This window comes from Cygnus atratus, chromosome 1, assembly GCF_013377495.2.
Source record: "Cygnus atratus isolate AKBS03 ecotype Queensland, Australia chromosome 1, CAtr_DNAZoo_HiC_assembly, whole genome shotgun sequence".
Taxonomy (NCBI): domain Eukaryota; kingdom Metazoa; phylum Chordata; class Aves; order Anseriformes; family Anatidae; genus Cygnus; species Cygnus atratus.
Window position 1 is genome coordinate 206942716 of NC_066362.1, and position 14578 is coordinate 206957293.

The 14578-nt window shown below is 54.6% G+C and overlaps 1 protein-coding gene across 1 annotated transcript; it reads left to right on the forward strand.

Annotated features, from left to right (window-relative positions):
* Positions 1–831: 831 nt before the first annotated feature.
* P2RY2 (purinergic receptor P2Y2) lies at positions 832–9277 on the forward strand. Its single transcript, XM_035570387.2, has 2 exons — positions 832–919; positions 5855–9277. Exon 2 carries the CDS (start codon positions 5859–5861, stop codon positions 6930–6932), a length of 1074 nt encoding a protein of 357 aa, XP_035426280.2. The 5' UTR covers positions 832–919; positions 5855–5858; the 3' UTR covers positions 6933–9277.
* The last annotated feature ends 5301 nt before the right edge of the window (positions 9278–14578 follow it).

Here is a 14578-nt window from a genome sequence, read left to right on the forward strand (position 1 = left end):
GGCATTTTTTCCACTCCTGGGGTGCTCCCGGGACCCCTTTTCCCCCACATGGCTGCTCCTTGTGCTGCCTGGCTCCAGTCCTGGGGCACCCCATGGGGTAAGGGGGATCCGTGGGGCCATCCTTGGTCCCATCACTGGGTGTGGGGGGGTCCCAGACCAAGTCCCAGACCAAGTCCCGTCCATGGTCCTATTAATTAGGGGGGTCTGGCCCCAGCCCCATCCGTGGTCCCATTACCGGGTGTGGGGATCCTGCCCTGGTCCCAGTCCCATTCCCATCCATGGCCCCATCACTGCAGGGGGGGCTCCAGCCCTGATCCCATCCATGGTGTCATTGCGGGGGGTCCATCCACGGTCCTAGCCCCAGTGCCACATTCATGGGCCTGTCACCATGGGGGGGTAATCGGGCCCCAGTCCCATCCACGGTCCCATCACTGGGCGGGTCCCAGATGTGGCCCCAGCCCCGATCCCATCCATGATCCCACCACCAGAGGGGGGGGTCCAGCCCCGATCCCATCTATGCTCTTATCATTAGAGGGGGGGTCCAACCCTGATCCTATTCTCTCTGCCATCATTGGGGGGGGGGGGTCCAGTCCCACTCCCATCACCAGAGGGGGGTCCAGCCCCACTCCCAGCCCCTCTCCCATCCCTAAAGGGGGGGTCCATCCCCTCTCCCATCACCAGAGGGGGGGATCCAGCTCCGATCCCATCGCCGGGGGGGCTCCAGCCCCGTCTCCCAGCCCCGGTCCCGATCCCTCCGCAGCTCCCGGGGGCGGTGCAGCCCCGGGTCCCTCCCTCCCCTCTCCGCCCCCTCCCCTCCCCTCTCCGCCCCCCCCCGCCCAGCTCCGCGCCCGGCAGCGGGAGGCGGTGCGGCCCCGGCGGCCCCGGGAGCACGGAGCGGGCATGAGCGGCGCGGGGACAGGTGAGATGGAGACACGGGGACACGGGGGGCACGGGGGGCATGCGGGGCATGGGGGGGTCGGGGGGGACACGGGGGAGTCGGGGGGAACGGGGATAGGGGGGTCCCCCCGCAGCCGGGTTAGGGAGCGGGGCGCAGGCGGGGCCAGGAGACTGAGGGGGAAAGGGAAAGGGAGAGAAAGTGACCCAAATTGGGGGGGGGGGGGGGAAGGAAAGGGAAAGGAAAGGAAAGGAAAGGAAAGGAAAGGAAAGGAAAGGAAAGGAAAGGAAAGGAAAGGAAAGGAAAGGAAAGGAAAGGAAAGGAAAGGAAAGGAAAGGAAAGGAAAGGAAAGGAAAGGAAAGGAAAGGAAAGGAAAGGAAAGGAAAGGGAAAAAAGGAAAAAGAGAAAAAAGGAAAGAAAATGAAAAAGAAAAGAGAAAAAAGGAAAGGAAAAAGAAAAAATGAGAAGAGAAAAAAATGAGAAGAGAAAAGAAAGGAAAAAAGAAAAGAAAAGAAAAGAAAAGAAAAGAAAAGAAAAGAAAAGAGAGAAAAGAGAAAAGGAAGAAAGAAAAGAGAGAAAAAAGGGAAAAGGGAAAAGAAAAAAGGAAGAAAGAAAAAAGGAAAAGAGAAAAAAAGAAAAGAGAAAAGAAAAGGAAAAAAGAAAAGAGAAAAGAAAAAAGGAAAAAAGAAAAGGGAAAAAAGGAAGAAAAAAAGAAAAGGGAAAAAAGGAAGAAAAAAAGAAAAGGGAAAAAGAAAAAAGAAAAGGGAAAAAAGGAAAAAAAGAAAAAAAAGAAAAGGGAAAAAAGAAAATGAAAGAGAAAAAATAGAAAGGAAAGAGAAAAAAAAGGAATAAAGAAAAGAAAAAAAGAAAAAAAATTTGACCCAAAGCCAGGGCAGTTCGGCTCGGTTTGGCTCAGTTCAGCTCAGTTCAGTTCGGTTTGGCTCAGCTCGGTTCGGCTCGGCTCGGTTCAGCTCAGTTCGGTTCAAGGGGCTCGGGGCGAGCTGGGGGCGCTCCCCCTGAGCCCAGCTGTTGGGGCAGCTCGTGTCGGTGCTCTGCGACCCCTCTGCTGTAGGATTTCTGCGCTCCCCCCCGCGCTGTTTTTTTGGGGTGCTCGAGCTTGCACCGGGATCACCCAGACCCCCACCTTACACCCTGCGATGCCCCTCGGGATCCCCCCTAACCCCATAAACACCATCCTGCCCCGGTGTTGGGCGGCAGCTTTTGGGGCAAACATCTTTCTGTTTCTGCTCCGGTTTCCTTATCGTGCACCGCACGTCGGGCAGGCTGCTGCCTTCCTGTGCCTGCGGGTGGCCCCCGCTGCCCCAGCAGCAGTGGGACCGTGACCCCAATGCAGGGCTCGTGGCTTCCGAAACCGGGCTGCTTCATCGCAGCCGGGCACGTTCCCGAGTTCCTCTTCCTCATTCGTGTTCCTGCGAAGGGAACTCTGTCCTTCGGCCTGAGCGAGGGGGACACCCAAAATTTGTCCCCCTTTAACACTGAGCATCCCCCATTAGGGAGCAAACGAGCTGTGGTGCAAACCCCCTTTTACACCCACGAGGCAGCACGTATGTAGGATTTCCCCCTGTCCTCATGCAGGGTTTTGCTCGGGTTTGGTGCTGCTTTGGCCCCACAGCAACCGCCGGTGCTGTGGGCGAGCCCGATAATCGCCTTCCCCCCTGGGATCAGCCGCTGGTTATCTCCCGGCGGGCAGCACCGCTGGTTTTGCCAGGGGTTATTGCATATATGGGTGATTCCCTCCGTTGGGGCAGAAGGAAATTTCCCCCCCGACCCAGACGAAATGTCTGAACTGGCGGCCGAGGGATTAAATACCAGCCAGGTGCTTCTTGCTGCCGGCAGCACGGGTCCTTAGGGAGCCGCCGTGCTGGGAATTCGCTTGGGTTCAACCCAGCCAAGGCGGCTTTAATTACACACGAGTGTCTGTGCCGCTGGGTTAATGCCTTGCTGCTAATTTCCTAAATAATAACCCCCAGCTTTGGCGAACCGGGGCTGTCCTCCCCGCAGGAGGAGTCGATACCTCCTGGAGAGCAGAGGGACATCGAGTCAGGTTCGTGTCACTGCGCCGCGAGGCGTTCAGGGAGTTTCATGAGGGAGAAGAGAGAGAAATTCCCAGGGAAAGTCATTTGGCTCAAAGTGAGGTGTTCCGTTCAACCTACAAGATAAGACACAAAGTTCTTTTAAAGTCATTTAATCTCTTATCCAAACTCTCCCCTTTTCATCTCGGGTCCAGTTACTACTTAAAAAAAATAATAAATCTATTAAACCAAAACTCCCCAGAGCCCTTTTGAGGGAAGAACCAAATTCATCTCTGCAGCCTCTCAGCAGATTTCTGATTTCAGGAGCCAGGAGGGGAAACTGAGGCACGGGGCCACAGCCAGGGCTTTGCACCTCGGGGCGCAGCAGCGAGGGGCAGCGATGCTCCGCTTCAGCCAGCCGGAGCTGCCCAAAGCCTCCGGTCCCATTGGGGGGCAAAATAAATAAAATACAGATTTCCTGCAAGCTCTTTGTAGGGGATTTAAAAGGGGCACATCCCAGAGCAGGCAGCACTGTGTGCACAGGAGGAAGAGGAGGAGGCTCAGCCGTAAGCTGCCTCCACGGAGCCATCCCGGAGGGGAAAGGAGCTGAAAGGAGCCACATGGATAGGGCAGATGAAAACCACACCACTCAACAGGGCTCCGATTTCAGCCCGGTCCCATCTCACCCCTCATGACCCCACGGGCTCAGTAGCGTCCATGCAATCTGTCTGTTTTTGGCTGTGGAGGATTTTGACCTCGGTCCCAGAGGAGAGCGAACGACACCAGGTTGTTCCCTTCCCAGCGTCTCAAGCAGGTCCCAGTACGCAGCAGGGACTTTGACAAGTCCCTTAAATGCAGGAAAACCACCCACGCTCTCCTCGGGGCCATGAGAGCCATCAGGAGCAATACGGAGGCTGCGAAATGGGGCTGAAAGCTGGATTCGGCGATTCTGTGCCCAGCCCAGTGCCGCTGGGGTGACCTTGGTGCGTGCGCTCCCGCAGCCCCGTAGGGATGCCTCTGTGTCCCCTGCCCGGCCGTGGCGGATCCTGTTACAGGGGATTTTGGGGACGTGGGCATCAGAAGGATTTTTCCAGCTCAGTTCCTTCGAGGTGTCGTGACGAGGGCTGCCCCTGGTGCCACCCTGCCCTGGGCAGCCGCCGGCTTTGGCACCATCCCTCACCTCAGCTGGCGATGCGACGGGGGCGAGGGGCTGGACAGCAGACACTGCAGGGTTTGTCCCAAGGATTCAGGGCAAAACTGAGGAGAGAAAAAAGAAAGAAAAGAAAAAAAAATAGCATTTGCAAAAGGATGAGGAGGGGGAGCGTGCCTGCGAGGACAAGGCTGCCTTGTGAGCGGGCCTTTGTGTCTGGGCGCCCTGCTGGAGCCAGCCACAGAGCCCTGCTTGCTTGTTTTCCCAAAAACGAGGATGTGCGTCTTGGCACATTGGGGAGAGCCCACCCCTGGCTTACGGCAGTGGTGGCTGCAGGTCTGCGAGGCTCAGGACACTGAACCACGTCCCTAAGCACCACGTCCAGCCTTTCAGGAGTGGGACAGCTCTGGGCTGGGGCAGTGTTTGTGCACAAGGATGCGTCCACGCCATCCCACGCGAGGTGGTGCAGGGTTAGAGCTGGGTAAAGCCACTAATTGGTCTTTTTTTGTCTGCTCTCACTTAAAATCCTGATAGGAATTGGTTGGGACACATCCCTGGTGCTCAGTTCGAGGACAGCTTCACCCAAACTCATTTTATGCAGCAGCTCCACGCTGGGCTCATCCCGTGTCCCCGCTCCCCCGCCGCAGGGTGCAGCGGCGCAGGGCTCTGCCCTTTGTTTCACCAGAGGTTGGGGCGGCTCGTTTGACGGGAAATGAGGCAAATCCATTTTAATTGGATTCCTGGCTGGCGGGCCGGCCGAGCGATCGTGTGTCGGCGGGGCCGTGGGCTGTCCCGGCGTACAAAGGGGCCCTTGTGCCTCCTGGCACAGCGAGGGCCGGACCCCGTCTGTCTGCAGAGGCTCTTTCTGGTCCTTGTTTCTCCCCTCAGCTGCTCAGTCCCGTGCAAAAGCCAGCCTCGTGCAAACATGGGCAGACCTGGTGGTGGTGGTGGCACTGGAGGAGCAGCTCTCAGGGCCAGAAGGCAGGACCAGCGAGATGCCCACCATCAGCATCACAAGCAAAACCCATGGCATTAAAAACCCACGGCATTAAAAACCCATCGTCATCAACAACGAACCAACTTTTTCCTCCAAAGCCCGGGCAGGGGCAGTCCAGAAGGTGCTGAGGACCTCTGCAGCCAGGTCCCTGCTAGTCGCAGAGGCTGCTCGCTGTGGAGCACAGTTCCCTTTATTTTTGCCCTTTGCACCCATAGTTTGGTGGGATCCGCAGAGTCACTTGTGTGGATGTTTGAGCACAGCCAGGGGTGTTGTTGCTGCTCTCTGTCACAGGAGACCAAATTTCTGCGTGACTCTGGTGGGAAGGGAGGCTCGAGGCATGACCTGGGTTGCCTGGGGTTTGCTGCTGACAAGGAGCAGTTTTGGTTTCCCGTCCAGGTGCAAGATGAGGATAACCAGAACCCTCTTTATCAGCTCAGCCCTCAGTCCTCCCTGCTTGGGGCTCTCTCTTGCATCCACACCCAACGCGGTGAGGGGGATGCGATGGCACCAGGCATGTGCTGCCACCTCCCACGTCCTTGTCACGTGCGCTGAGGTGGCAGTGCCGGGCACAATGAGCCATGCTCATGGGTTGCTTTTGGATGGACAAAGCCAAACCTTGATGGCAACATCGCTGGGAAGAGAGGGGAAAGGTGCAAATGTGGCAATGATGGCACATGCATGTCACAGCTCTGTAGCACTGGGGTCTCCTTGCCTGCCTCACCTTCCCCTGGGACTTCTCGCCCCGCCGTATCCTCACAAGCTCTTTCCTTTCCCCCCAGGGTGATGGCGAACCTTACAACTCCAGCCTGGACCCGAGTCCTCAACAGCTCCTTGGGTCCGGGCGGCGTGGAGGACAACACCTACAAGTGCATCTTTGACGAGGACTTCAAGTATGTCCTGCTGCCCGTCTCCTACGGCATTGTGTGCGTGGTGGGGCTCTTCCTCAACCTGCTGGCCCTCTACGGCTTCATCTTTAGGATCAAGACCTGGAACGCCTCCACCACGTACATGTTCAACCTGGCTGTGTCCGACACGCTCTACGTGGTCTCCCTGCCCCTCCTGGTGTACTACTATGCCATGGGGGACAACTGGCCCTTCGGCGTGGGCTTGTGTAAGATAGTCCGCTTCTTGTTTTACACCAACCTCTACTGCAGCATCCTCTTCCTCCTCTGCATCAGCATCCATCGATTCCTGGGCATCTGCTTCCCACTCAAGTCGCTGCGGTGGGGCCACGTCCGCTACGCCCGGCGGGTTTCAGTTGTTGTCTGGGCGGTGACAGTGGTGTGCCAGTCCCCTGTGCTCTTCTTCGTCACCACCAGCATCAGGAGGGACACCATCACCTGCCACGACACATCCAGCAAGGACCTCTTTGGCCAGTTTGTCATTTACAGCTCAGTGATGCTGGTGCTTCTCTTCTGCATCCCTTTCCTCATCATCATCGTCTGCTACTGCCTGATGGCCCGGCGGCTCCTGCAGCCCACGTGGGGCATCTCCCGGCTGTCCCGATCCAAAAAGAAGTCGGTCAAGATGATAATCATCGTCTTGGTGGTCTTCATCGTTTGCTTTCTCCCTTTCCATGTCACTCGCACCCTGTACTACTCCTTCCGGAGCTGGGACTTGAGCTGCCAGACCCTGAACGCAATAAATTTAGCCTATAAGGTGACGCGGCCCCTAGCCAGCACCAACAGCTGCTTGGATCCCATTTTGTATTTCTTAGCAGGACAAAGGTTTATGAAGTTCGCAGGCAACAAAATGCCGGGGAAGCCTCAAAACGAGATGGCGCTGGGAATCGTGCCCAACAGTCCCCTGGGAACGAGCAATGACACGGACACGATAGCCAAGGGCGTGAAGTCCTAGCTCTGCTCCGGCACGGCGCGATGGCCACCAGGTTTGTCCCGTGTGTGACGGGAGATGAGGATTCTCCAGGGCGCGTGGCTTTTGGGGTTTGTGGCGCCTTGGCTTTGCACCCACTTCGGCGTGGTCTGCGATAAATGCGCTCCTATGCACGTTGTCATTTTGGGCGTGTTTTTTCAGGAAGGTGGTGCTAAGGTTGTATGGACAGACCCCGTACTTGTACCTCTTTGTCAGTGAGTGGCACCTCTCCAACTGTGAGGCTGGGTGACCTTCTATCATGGTCACAAAATCTGCTAAAAAGTCACGCCGTGGATATCTTGGATCGTTTTCCCAAGAAGAAACATGTGCAAAAGGTCCCCTAAAGAAACGCGTCTGCCTCCCTGCAGATTCCCTGGCCCGTAATTAGCACGCGTTTATCAGGCTTGCTGTGCCTTGCAAGGGAAGAAAGGCTGTGGGGCGCTGAGGAGCGTCTGCTGTGGTTTTGATAAACAGGTCGATAAAAATGTCAAGTGCAATTACCGCCCGCAGCAGGGATGGGACTCCCCCGGCTTTGCATCCCTGGAGAAATGCTTCCCATTAATGGGGGTGCTGCTGCTCCATCTCACTGGGGGTTACTGGTGCCAGCAAGCGGGTCCCCTGGAGGGTCTACAGTGGGGTCAACTTCCTACCAGAGACCTGCTGATGCTTCCCAACAGCAACGTCCACCTTTGAAAGGCTTATAGGGACCCATCGATTTCGGCTGCTGCCTTTACTAATCACCTCCAGATCCTTAAAAGTTAGGGGGAGCTCTTCAAGGCTTGCTTTTAGCCCTCTTATAGGGACTCATGTTTCCAGCAAAGCAGTGAACACTGTTGCCCAGACCCTTGGCTAAATGCTGCCACGTCCGCATTGCTGCTCCCCACGATCCCAGTAATCCCAGTGCTCCTCTGGAGCCACTCAGCACATCCCTTACTGACAGCGTGGTCTTTCCCTGGGAAATTCGGGAATAAGCCCTGGAAATTTGGGAATAGTTCGGGTGCTAAGGCCTGCATTCAGGAGCTATGCCAATAAACGTGGTGCTGAGCTTAACCCTGGTCCTGTCTGGACCCCAAAGTCAGGCCAGTTCAAAGAAAGCAGGCACAAAACACATCACCAGGAGGTCCGTGTGTTTTTTCTCCCTAATTGCTGGGTTAGGGAGTCAAGAGCCCAGGCCCATGGTTTCCTTGCCCAGCTTTGCCACGTGGATGCTGACTCCTCACCCCCAAAAATGAAAAGAACTGGCCGAGTCCCGTTTTGTAAAAGCAGCCCTGGCTCTATTTTAGGGTTAAGCAAACACTTTGGGTCCCAGTGTAGAGCAATTCCTCAGACCTCTTCGTAGTTTCTCCTGTCCCTCCTTGCCATGCAGTGGCTTGGGGGAGAAAAAGACATGCCACGACACAACTGGCCAGGTTCAGCCGGGGTGACTGGGACCGTTCGGGGCTAACTGGGACGTTCCTGTGGTCCCGGCTCGGTGGAGTCGTGGTCCTGTGGAGGGCTCTTGTCCTGACCAGCAATGCCACGGCCCCAGGAGGCGAGGGAGGGGACTGTCTCAGTCCTGAGCACCATCAGCAAAGAAAAACAGGGCATTTGTAGGGTGATTCATCTCATCCCTGAGCGAGCTTTTAAGGTGGGGTTAGGCTGAGGCAGGCGTTGCACCGTGGCGGCACCTTTTTTTTCCCGAGGAGAGCCGGGAGCCTAGCTTCACGGGGAGGGTTGCAGGCGGTCACCGAGGCGAGACAAATCATGGGGAGAAGTGAACTCGACCGAAGCGCTGAGCAGGTACAAACGTTTCTCCAGGCCAGGTCTTGCCTGGCCTCCCACCGTTGCCAAAAAGCAGCGTGAACACCAAGTTACGTGCTCTGAATAACTCAAGAAAATGGGCTCAAAGTTCACCCCTGCGGTCCTCGGTGAGCCCACCTTGGCTTCAGACCACCGTTTTGGGGTCCCTCCGTGGTCCTTGTCCTGCTCTGTTCTGCTGGAGAGCAGTCGGAGAGGTCCCAACTTGAAAGTTATAAATGTATATATATATGTAATTTTTGTTTGTTTGTCGAGGCACTAACTTATACTAAACAAAAAACAAAAAAAGTGGGTTTTGTGACAATAACTGTACATTTTTATTTTTGTAACATGCAGACATCTCAGATTTCTTAGAGTAAATAAATTTATTTCTACAATGAGCACTCTTCTGCTGTCCAAGGTGTACCGTTGAGGGGGTACCAGGGCTAGAAGTTGGGTTGCTGTCCACACGTGGGCTCCGCAGGAGATACCTCCAGCATTTATCTGGTGGAGCCCATGGAGGAGCTGGTCACCCCAAGAGGAAGGTCTTCTCCCCCATGGGCCTTATCCTTGGTCATTAGACAGAGGAGCAGATAAGAATTCTCTTTGGTGAGAGGTTGGGGCACCCCAGCACACCCCAGGATGGCTCCCTACGGGTGACCCAGGTGGCCCTTTGGACCTCAAAAGCCACCAAGGAGGCTTCAGCCCTGCCCCTAACCCAGTCCAGAGGGGTCCTGCAGCGATCTGCAGCGTGCCCATGGGCACTGCACTGCAGGACCATACAGAGCTGCCCCATAACTGCAACAGGCTGACCCCAAACCTTGGATTTACCCCCAAAAGTTCTGGCAGGGGGTTGGGTGGAGTAGGAAATGCCCTGTAAGAGCCCACTGCTCCTGCAGTCTATGTGCCAAGCAAAAAAAAAGAAAAAACCAAAGACTTCTCTTTGAACCTCGACCCCAACTGATGTCCCTTGAGGTCAACACTAATACAACCCAATACAACCAGTTCTGGCAAAAAAGCAGGGGCAGAGAGAGATATAGGGACACTGCAGGGCTTTATAGGGGTAAAAAAAGCCTCAGTTTTTGTAGCATGATGAACTGGACAGCTGGTCTTTTTGGTTGTGTCGCATATCTCCCCAGGCTTGGTGGGTAGCTTTTCCTAGGCTGCTCCTGTTGAAGACCAGACGTTGCTGGATTAAGCCCATAATGAGTGTCTAGGTAATTAGCTTCCCATCCCATAAAGTTCTTTCTGCTTCACCCAGCAACTCGCGGGGCCACCAACAGCTCGTGCCGGAACGAAACGTCCTGTTCTCAGAGGCTTCTCGTTTTCCTCTCCAGAAACCAAGAGAGAGGGGTTTCCAGTGCCTAACCACAGTCCCCATGAAAAAAAAAAACAACAAAACACCACACATATTTTGTTTATTTATCTGCTGCTTGCTTCCCAGCCTGGCCCTGGCTGTGCCTCTCCCTGCCAACACAATGAGGCTCCTAGGACAGTCACCGCATTTGATGCATTTATTACAAACAAATAAATTTATTACCAAACCACCCCTTGCAATAATCTGAGCAGCTTGAATCCCTTCGCTCTCATCCCGAGGCCGATTTCCCCAGCCTTGAGATTAATTTTGTGCCTTTTTGCTGCATGCGGTCCCGCCGCAGTGTCTCTGAGATGCAACCACAGGAAAAAAAAAATCCCTCCTGGTTTTCAGCCTGGGTTTTGGACTCCCACCCCAGGGCGAATGCCATGAGGATGAAGGGCTTGCACGTGAACAGCTTTCACTCGTGGGCTTTCCAGCATCACACCCAGGCTTTTCCTGCTGTAATTTCTCTGCAGCTCCTGCCAGCACTGACTCATGCGAGTCACTAAACCCAGGAATGAGAATTAAGCAAGAATCATATCCCCGGATGGGGAGCACGGAGGCTGCGGAGCGACTTCAGAGAAACAAAAGGAAACCCAAAACCCCCACTTTTTCTAAATGCCTCTTGGCACCCGGGGCAGGAAGAGAAAGTTAAGAGCCCTGCTGGGGCGCTGCCGAGCCAAGCGCCCTGCCGCATGGCATGGGTGGGCGCGGGGCTTTTGGGGGGCTCCACCTGCCCTTCCCAACATATTCGGGGAAGCAGAGCAGGGCTGTGCCTTGCTGTGAGCTGCTCGGCATGTCCTTTAGTTTCAGGTAGGGAGCCCTGGTTCGTGTGCCTTCTGGCTTTCCTTTCCGAGGCTGGCTTTTTCTAAGGGACAAGTCTGGTCGTTTCCCCTCCAAGTCGTTTCTGAACCCGTCAGCCGATTCAGCAGAGGAACAAATCCCCCGTGGTTTTCTGCTCCTACAAGTTTCATAAAAAACAAAAGCAAACAAAAAAAACCAACAGCTTGCCAGGAGAAGGAGAAAGAGCCGAAGGAGCCCTCACCCAGCTCAACCTTTATATTAGACATCAAAGAATCCACGCCCACAGCCCTGATGCCTGCGGTGGCTTGGGATGGCGCTCATCGTGCCATCAGGGAAGGGTGGTGGATGGGGTCCCAAAGGCGACCAGGGGACCAGCAGTGGGTTCAGACCAGTGGGGGAGATTCTCAAACTCATTGTTAGTGCAGAAATTCCCAAAAACCCAAGGAACCATTTTATTTGGGAAAAACAAACAAACAAACAAACAAAAACTAGCAAACAAACCAGTGGTGTCTGAAATAACAGCTGGCTTTGTCAGGAGTTTATTTTAAGGCTCTCACAGGTTTAACACCGGTATTTGCAGACCCCTTGGCAAATAAATAGGAAGCCTGAAAGGTTCACTTGAAATATCTTTTTTTTTTTTTTTAATAAATACCTACGATTCTCCAAATCCTCTGGCAGTGCGATGAGCCACAAGGTCTCAGCTCTCTGCCGGAGGATACAGGCTCAGGCTGAACCAGCTCCTGCTTCTCAGCCAAGGACTTGCTGGAACAGTCCCTAAAGCCCCCAAATTTACATCAATGTGCAGCTTTCCTTTTTCAATAGCATTTTTTTTCCACCTTTTTTGTCCTTTTTTCTTTCCCCCAAGAGAAAAGAGCAACCGCCACCTCCTGAAACCTGAAACTTTTGCCCTGCTTCGTTTGCCATTTTGGGATAAAACTGTCTTTTTTTTTTTTTTCCTTTTTTTTTTTTTTTTTGAGCAGAAACATTTTGCTTTTGCTGAGCATTTGCTTTTCCTCCAAAATGAAGGGAGATCTCAAGACATTTTCACACTAACACACCTGACAGCTTTTAGAGCTCAAGGAAATGATGTTGAAATAATGAATGTAAAAATAAAAATTAAAAAAAAATAGAGAAAAGAGGGAAGTTTGGGGCTCACACACATGAATTTTCCACAGCTCAAACCTTCTATAATGCGGCATCCTGAAGGAAAGGAAAATAATTAGGCTCCAGGTTCCCATATAAAAAATGGAAAAATTGGAAATTAAATGGAAAAAAACTCCTCTCCTCTCAATCTGTTTCCCCCTGTATCTATTGCTCTATGCCAGCCATTCAGGGCCTGGTAAAATATGGATTAAACCAGAAAAGAGGGGAGAAAAAGGAGGATTTTTCTACTGAAAGGGAGAGGCTGGGATGTGCGTGAGGGCAGGCGAAGCCTCCTACACCCGTATTTCCTTCCCTCCCCACCCTGCCGCATCCCACAGCCTGCTTAAAACCCCCAAATCCCTTTTATTTCCCCCATGCCACTGATGATGATGCGCTCGAGGATCCCTCAAGCAGCCCCTGCCCTTTCCTGCGTTCCCAAATCTGCCCTGGGAGGGCGGGCAGGCTGCAGCCCTACGGCGGGGCAATAAAACCCTTTTGTTGGGTTTTTCGGGTTTGGCTGATGACACTCGGCCGAGACGTGCCGGGTGGGAGCACGTTCAGCCCCAGCAGCTGTAAAGCACGTTCTGCTCCTTGCTTCCCATCCCATTCGGGGTTTCAAACAGCAGCATCTCCACCCCGGCAGCAAAATCCCCTTGAAAAATCAACAAAAAGGGTCAGGAATGAGTTTGGCAGAGAATAAATATCCCGGTGGAGATGCAGCTGGATGAGCAAAGTGATGCTGCAGCGCCTCATGTCCCCGTGCCTGGGAGCATCCTGGGTGCTGCCTTTTCCCAAAATTCATTTACCGCAGGTGGTGGCTGCAGAGGAGACGCATCTGCTGGGGGTTCCTCCTTGCTGCCCTCTGTTTTTTTAATACTCGAGCCATTTTGCTGGCTGGGCAAAATCCTGCTGCAGCAGAGTCCTCTGCTGGCACTGCAGGGATGTGGCAGTGGGGTGCTGGGGGTCCACGCACCCACCCGGGACACAACGGGGTCCCCAAGGAGCTGGGGACTGCAAGAGGGGTGACAGAGCCCACGGGGCTGAGCGCAACACTATTTGCAGCAAATTCAGTGCTAATGATGGAGCCCAAATAAAAGCCCAGCTGCGAGGACGGAGGTGAAGACCTTTTGGGATCTGCAGTGGGAACAAGCTCGGTGTGTCCCCATCGTGGATGGGTATTTGCCTCCACCTCTGCGAGGAGCAGGTGGCAAATCAAAAGCAACCCAGAAACGTCTTTTCCTCTCCATCAACGATCAAGAAAGCCTGGCTGGCCAGCTGGGAGTTGTTAAATGACACAAACTGGCCCCCAAAAGCCTCCGCAGCTCAGCATGATGCCCACACTCCCACGTCTCCCACTCCAGCATCCTCCCAGGATTAGCTCACAGGGCTGAGACTTAAAATTAATGGGGACAGCAGGGAGAGAGGCCCTGCTGTCACCGCACTGTCACCAACATCAGCTGCAAATTCCCCAAACCCACCTGGTGCCAGTCGCAAACCCGGTCCAGCGCGCCGCAGCTGCCAAAAATCCCTTGGGGGATTGCCAAGGAAAATCCTAAAGCCCCACAGCAGCACCCCCCCCGCTGCCTCCCCATCTGCTCTTTGTTAGCAGACGAGCTGTGGGCTCCCAGCTGGGTGGTCTGGACTTGGGGACCCCCCTGCAGCTGGGGCAATGAGCTGGGGTGGGGAACAAGGACGATGCTTCCAGCACCTGGGGCTCAGCCCCAGATGGAGCCATAGGGGCGATGCCATGGCCCCAGCTCCAGCCTGTGGTTGCTGCCCCGCTTGCCTGAACCTCATCCAGACTTTCTGGGATCATTTCCTAGAAATTCATCAACCCGAGCAGGCAATGCTTCCCAGATGTTGCAAGCCGTAGCTGCATTTCGAGGTTGCTGGTGAAGCAGCGCAGAGAGCAGCAATTTGCTGCAACCCCTTCCGGCATCGAACCCCCCCTGTCCCTGGGTGTTAGGGACAGGTTCTGCACCCAGAGGTGCTCAGGCACTGGGACAGGACCCCCCCCCCCCCCAGGGACATGGTCACAGCAGAGCTTGGACAACACTCTCAGACATAGGGTTTGGTTTTGGGTGGCCCTGTGTGGAGCCAGGAGTTGGACTCGGTGGTCCTTGAGGGTCCCTTCCAACTTGAAATATCCTGTGATCCCACAAAGATGCTGTAAAAAGGAATTTGCAGTGGCTGCTCTTCTTCCAGGTGGCCCGTAGGTGGAGGAAGAGAGCTTCACCCCTTTGGGTTCCCCTGCCCAGCAGGGCAGCTCACAGGGGTGTGGGGTTCTGGGGATCCCCTCCTGCCCACTTCTGCTAATGGGGTGCCTGGTTTGGGAGATTTAATCCCTGTCCACGCAAAGATGTTGGCCATGACCCACGCAAAGCCCCAGCACCCACAAGGCAAAGGCCAGGATCCCAAGCATCCCAGTGGTCCTGGGATAAGAAAACGCTGTGCAGGTCCGTGACAGCCCAGGACCCATTTTCTGCCCCAGGGTGACATATCCCATAGGGTTACTCCCTCACCACCTTGACCCAGGTGGCCACATCCACCC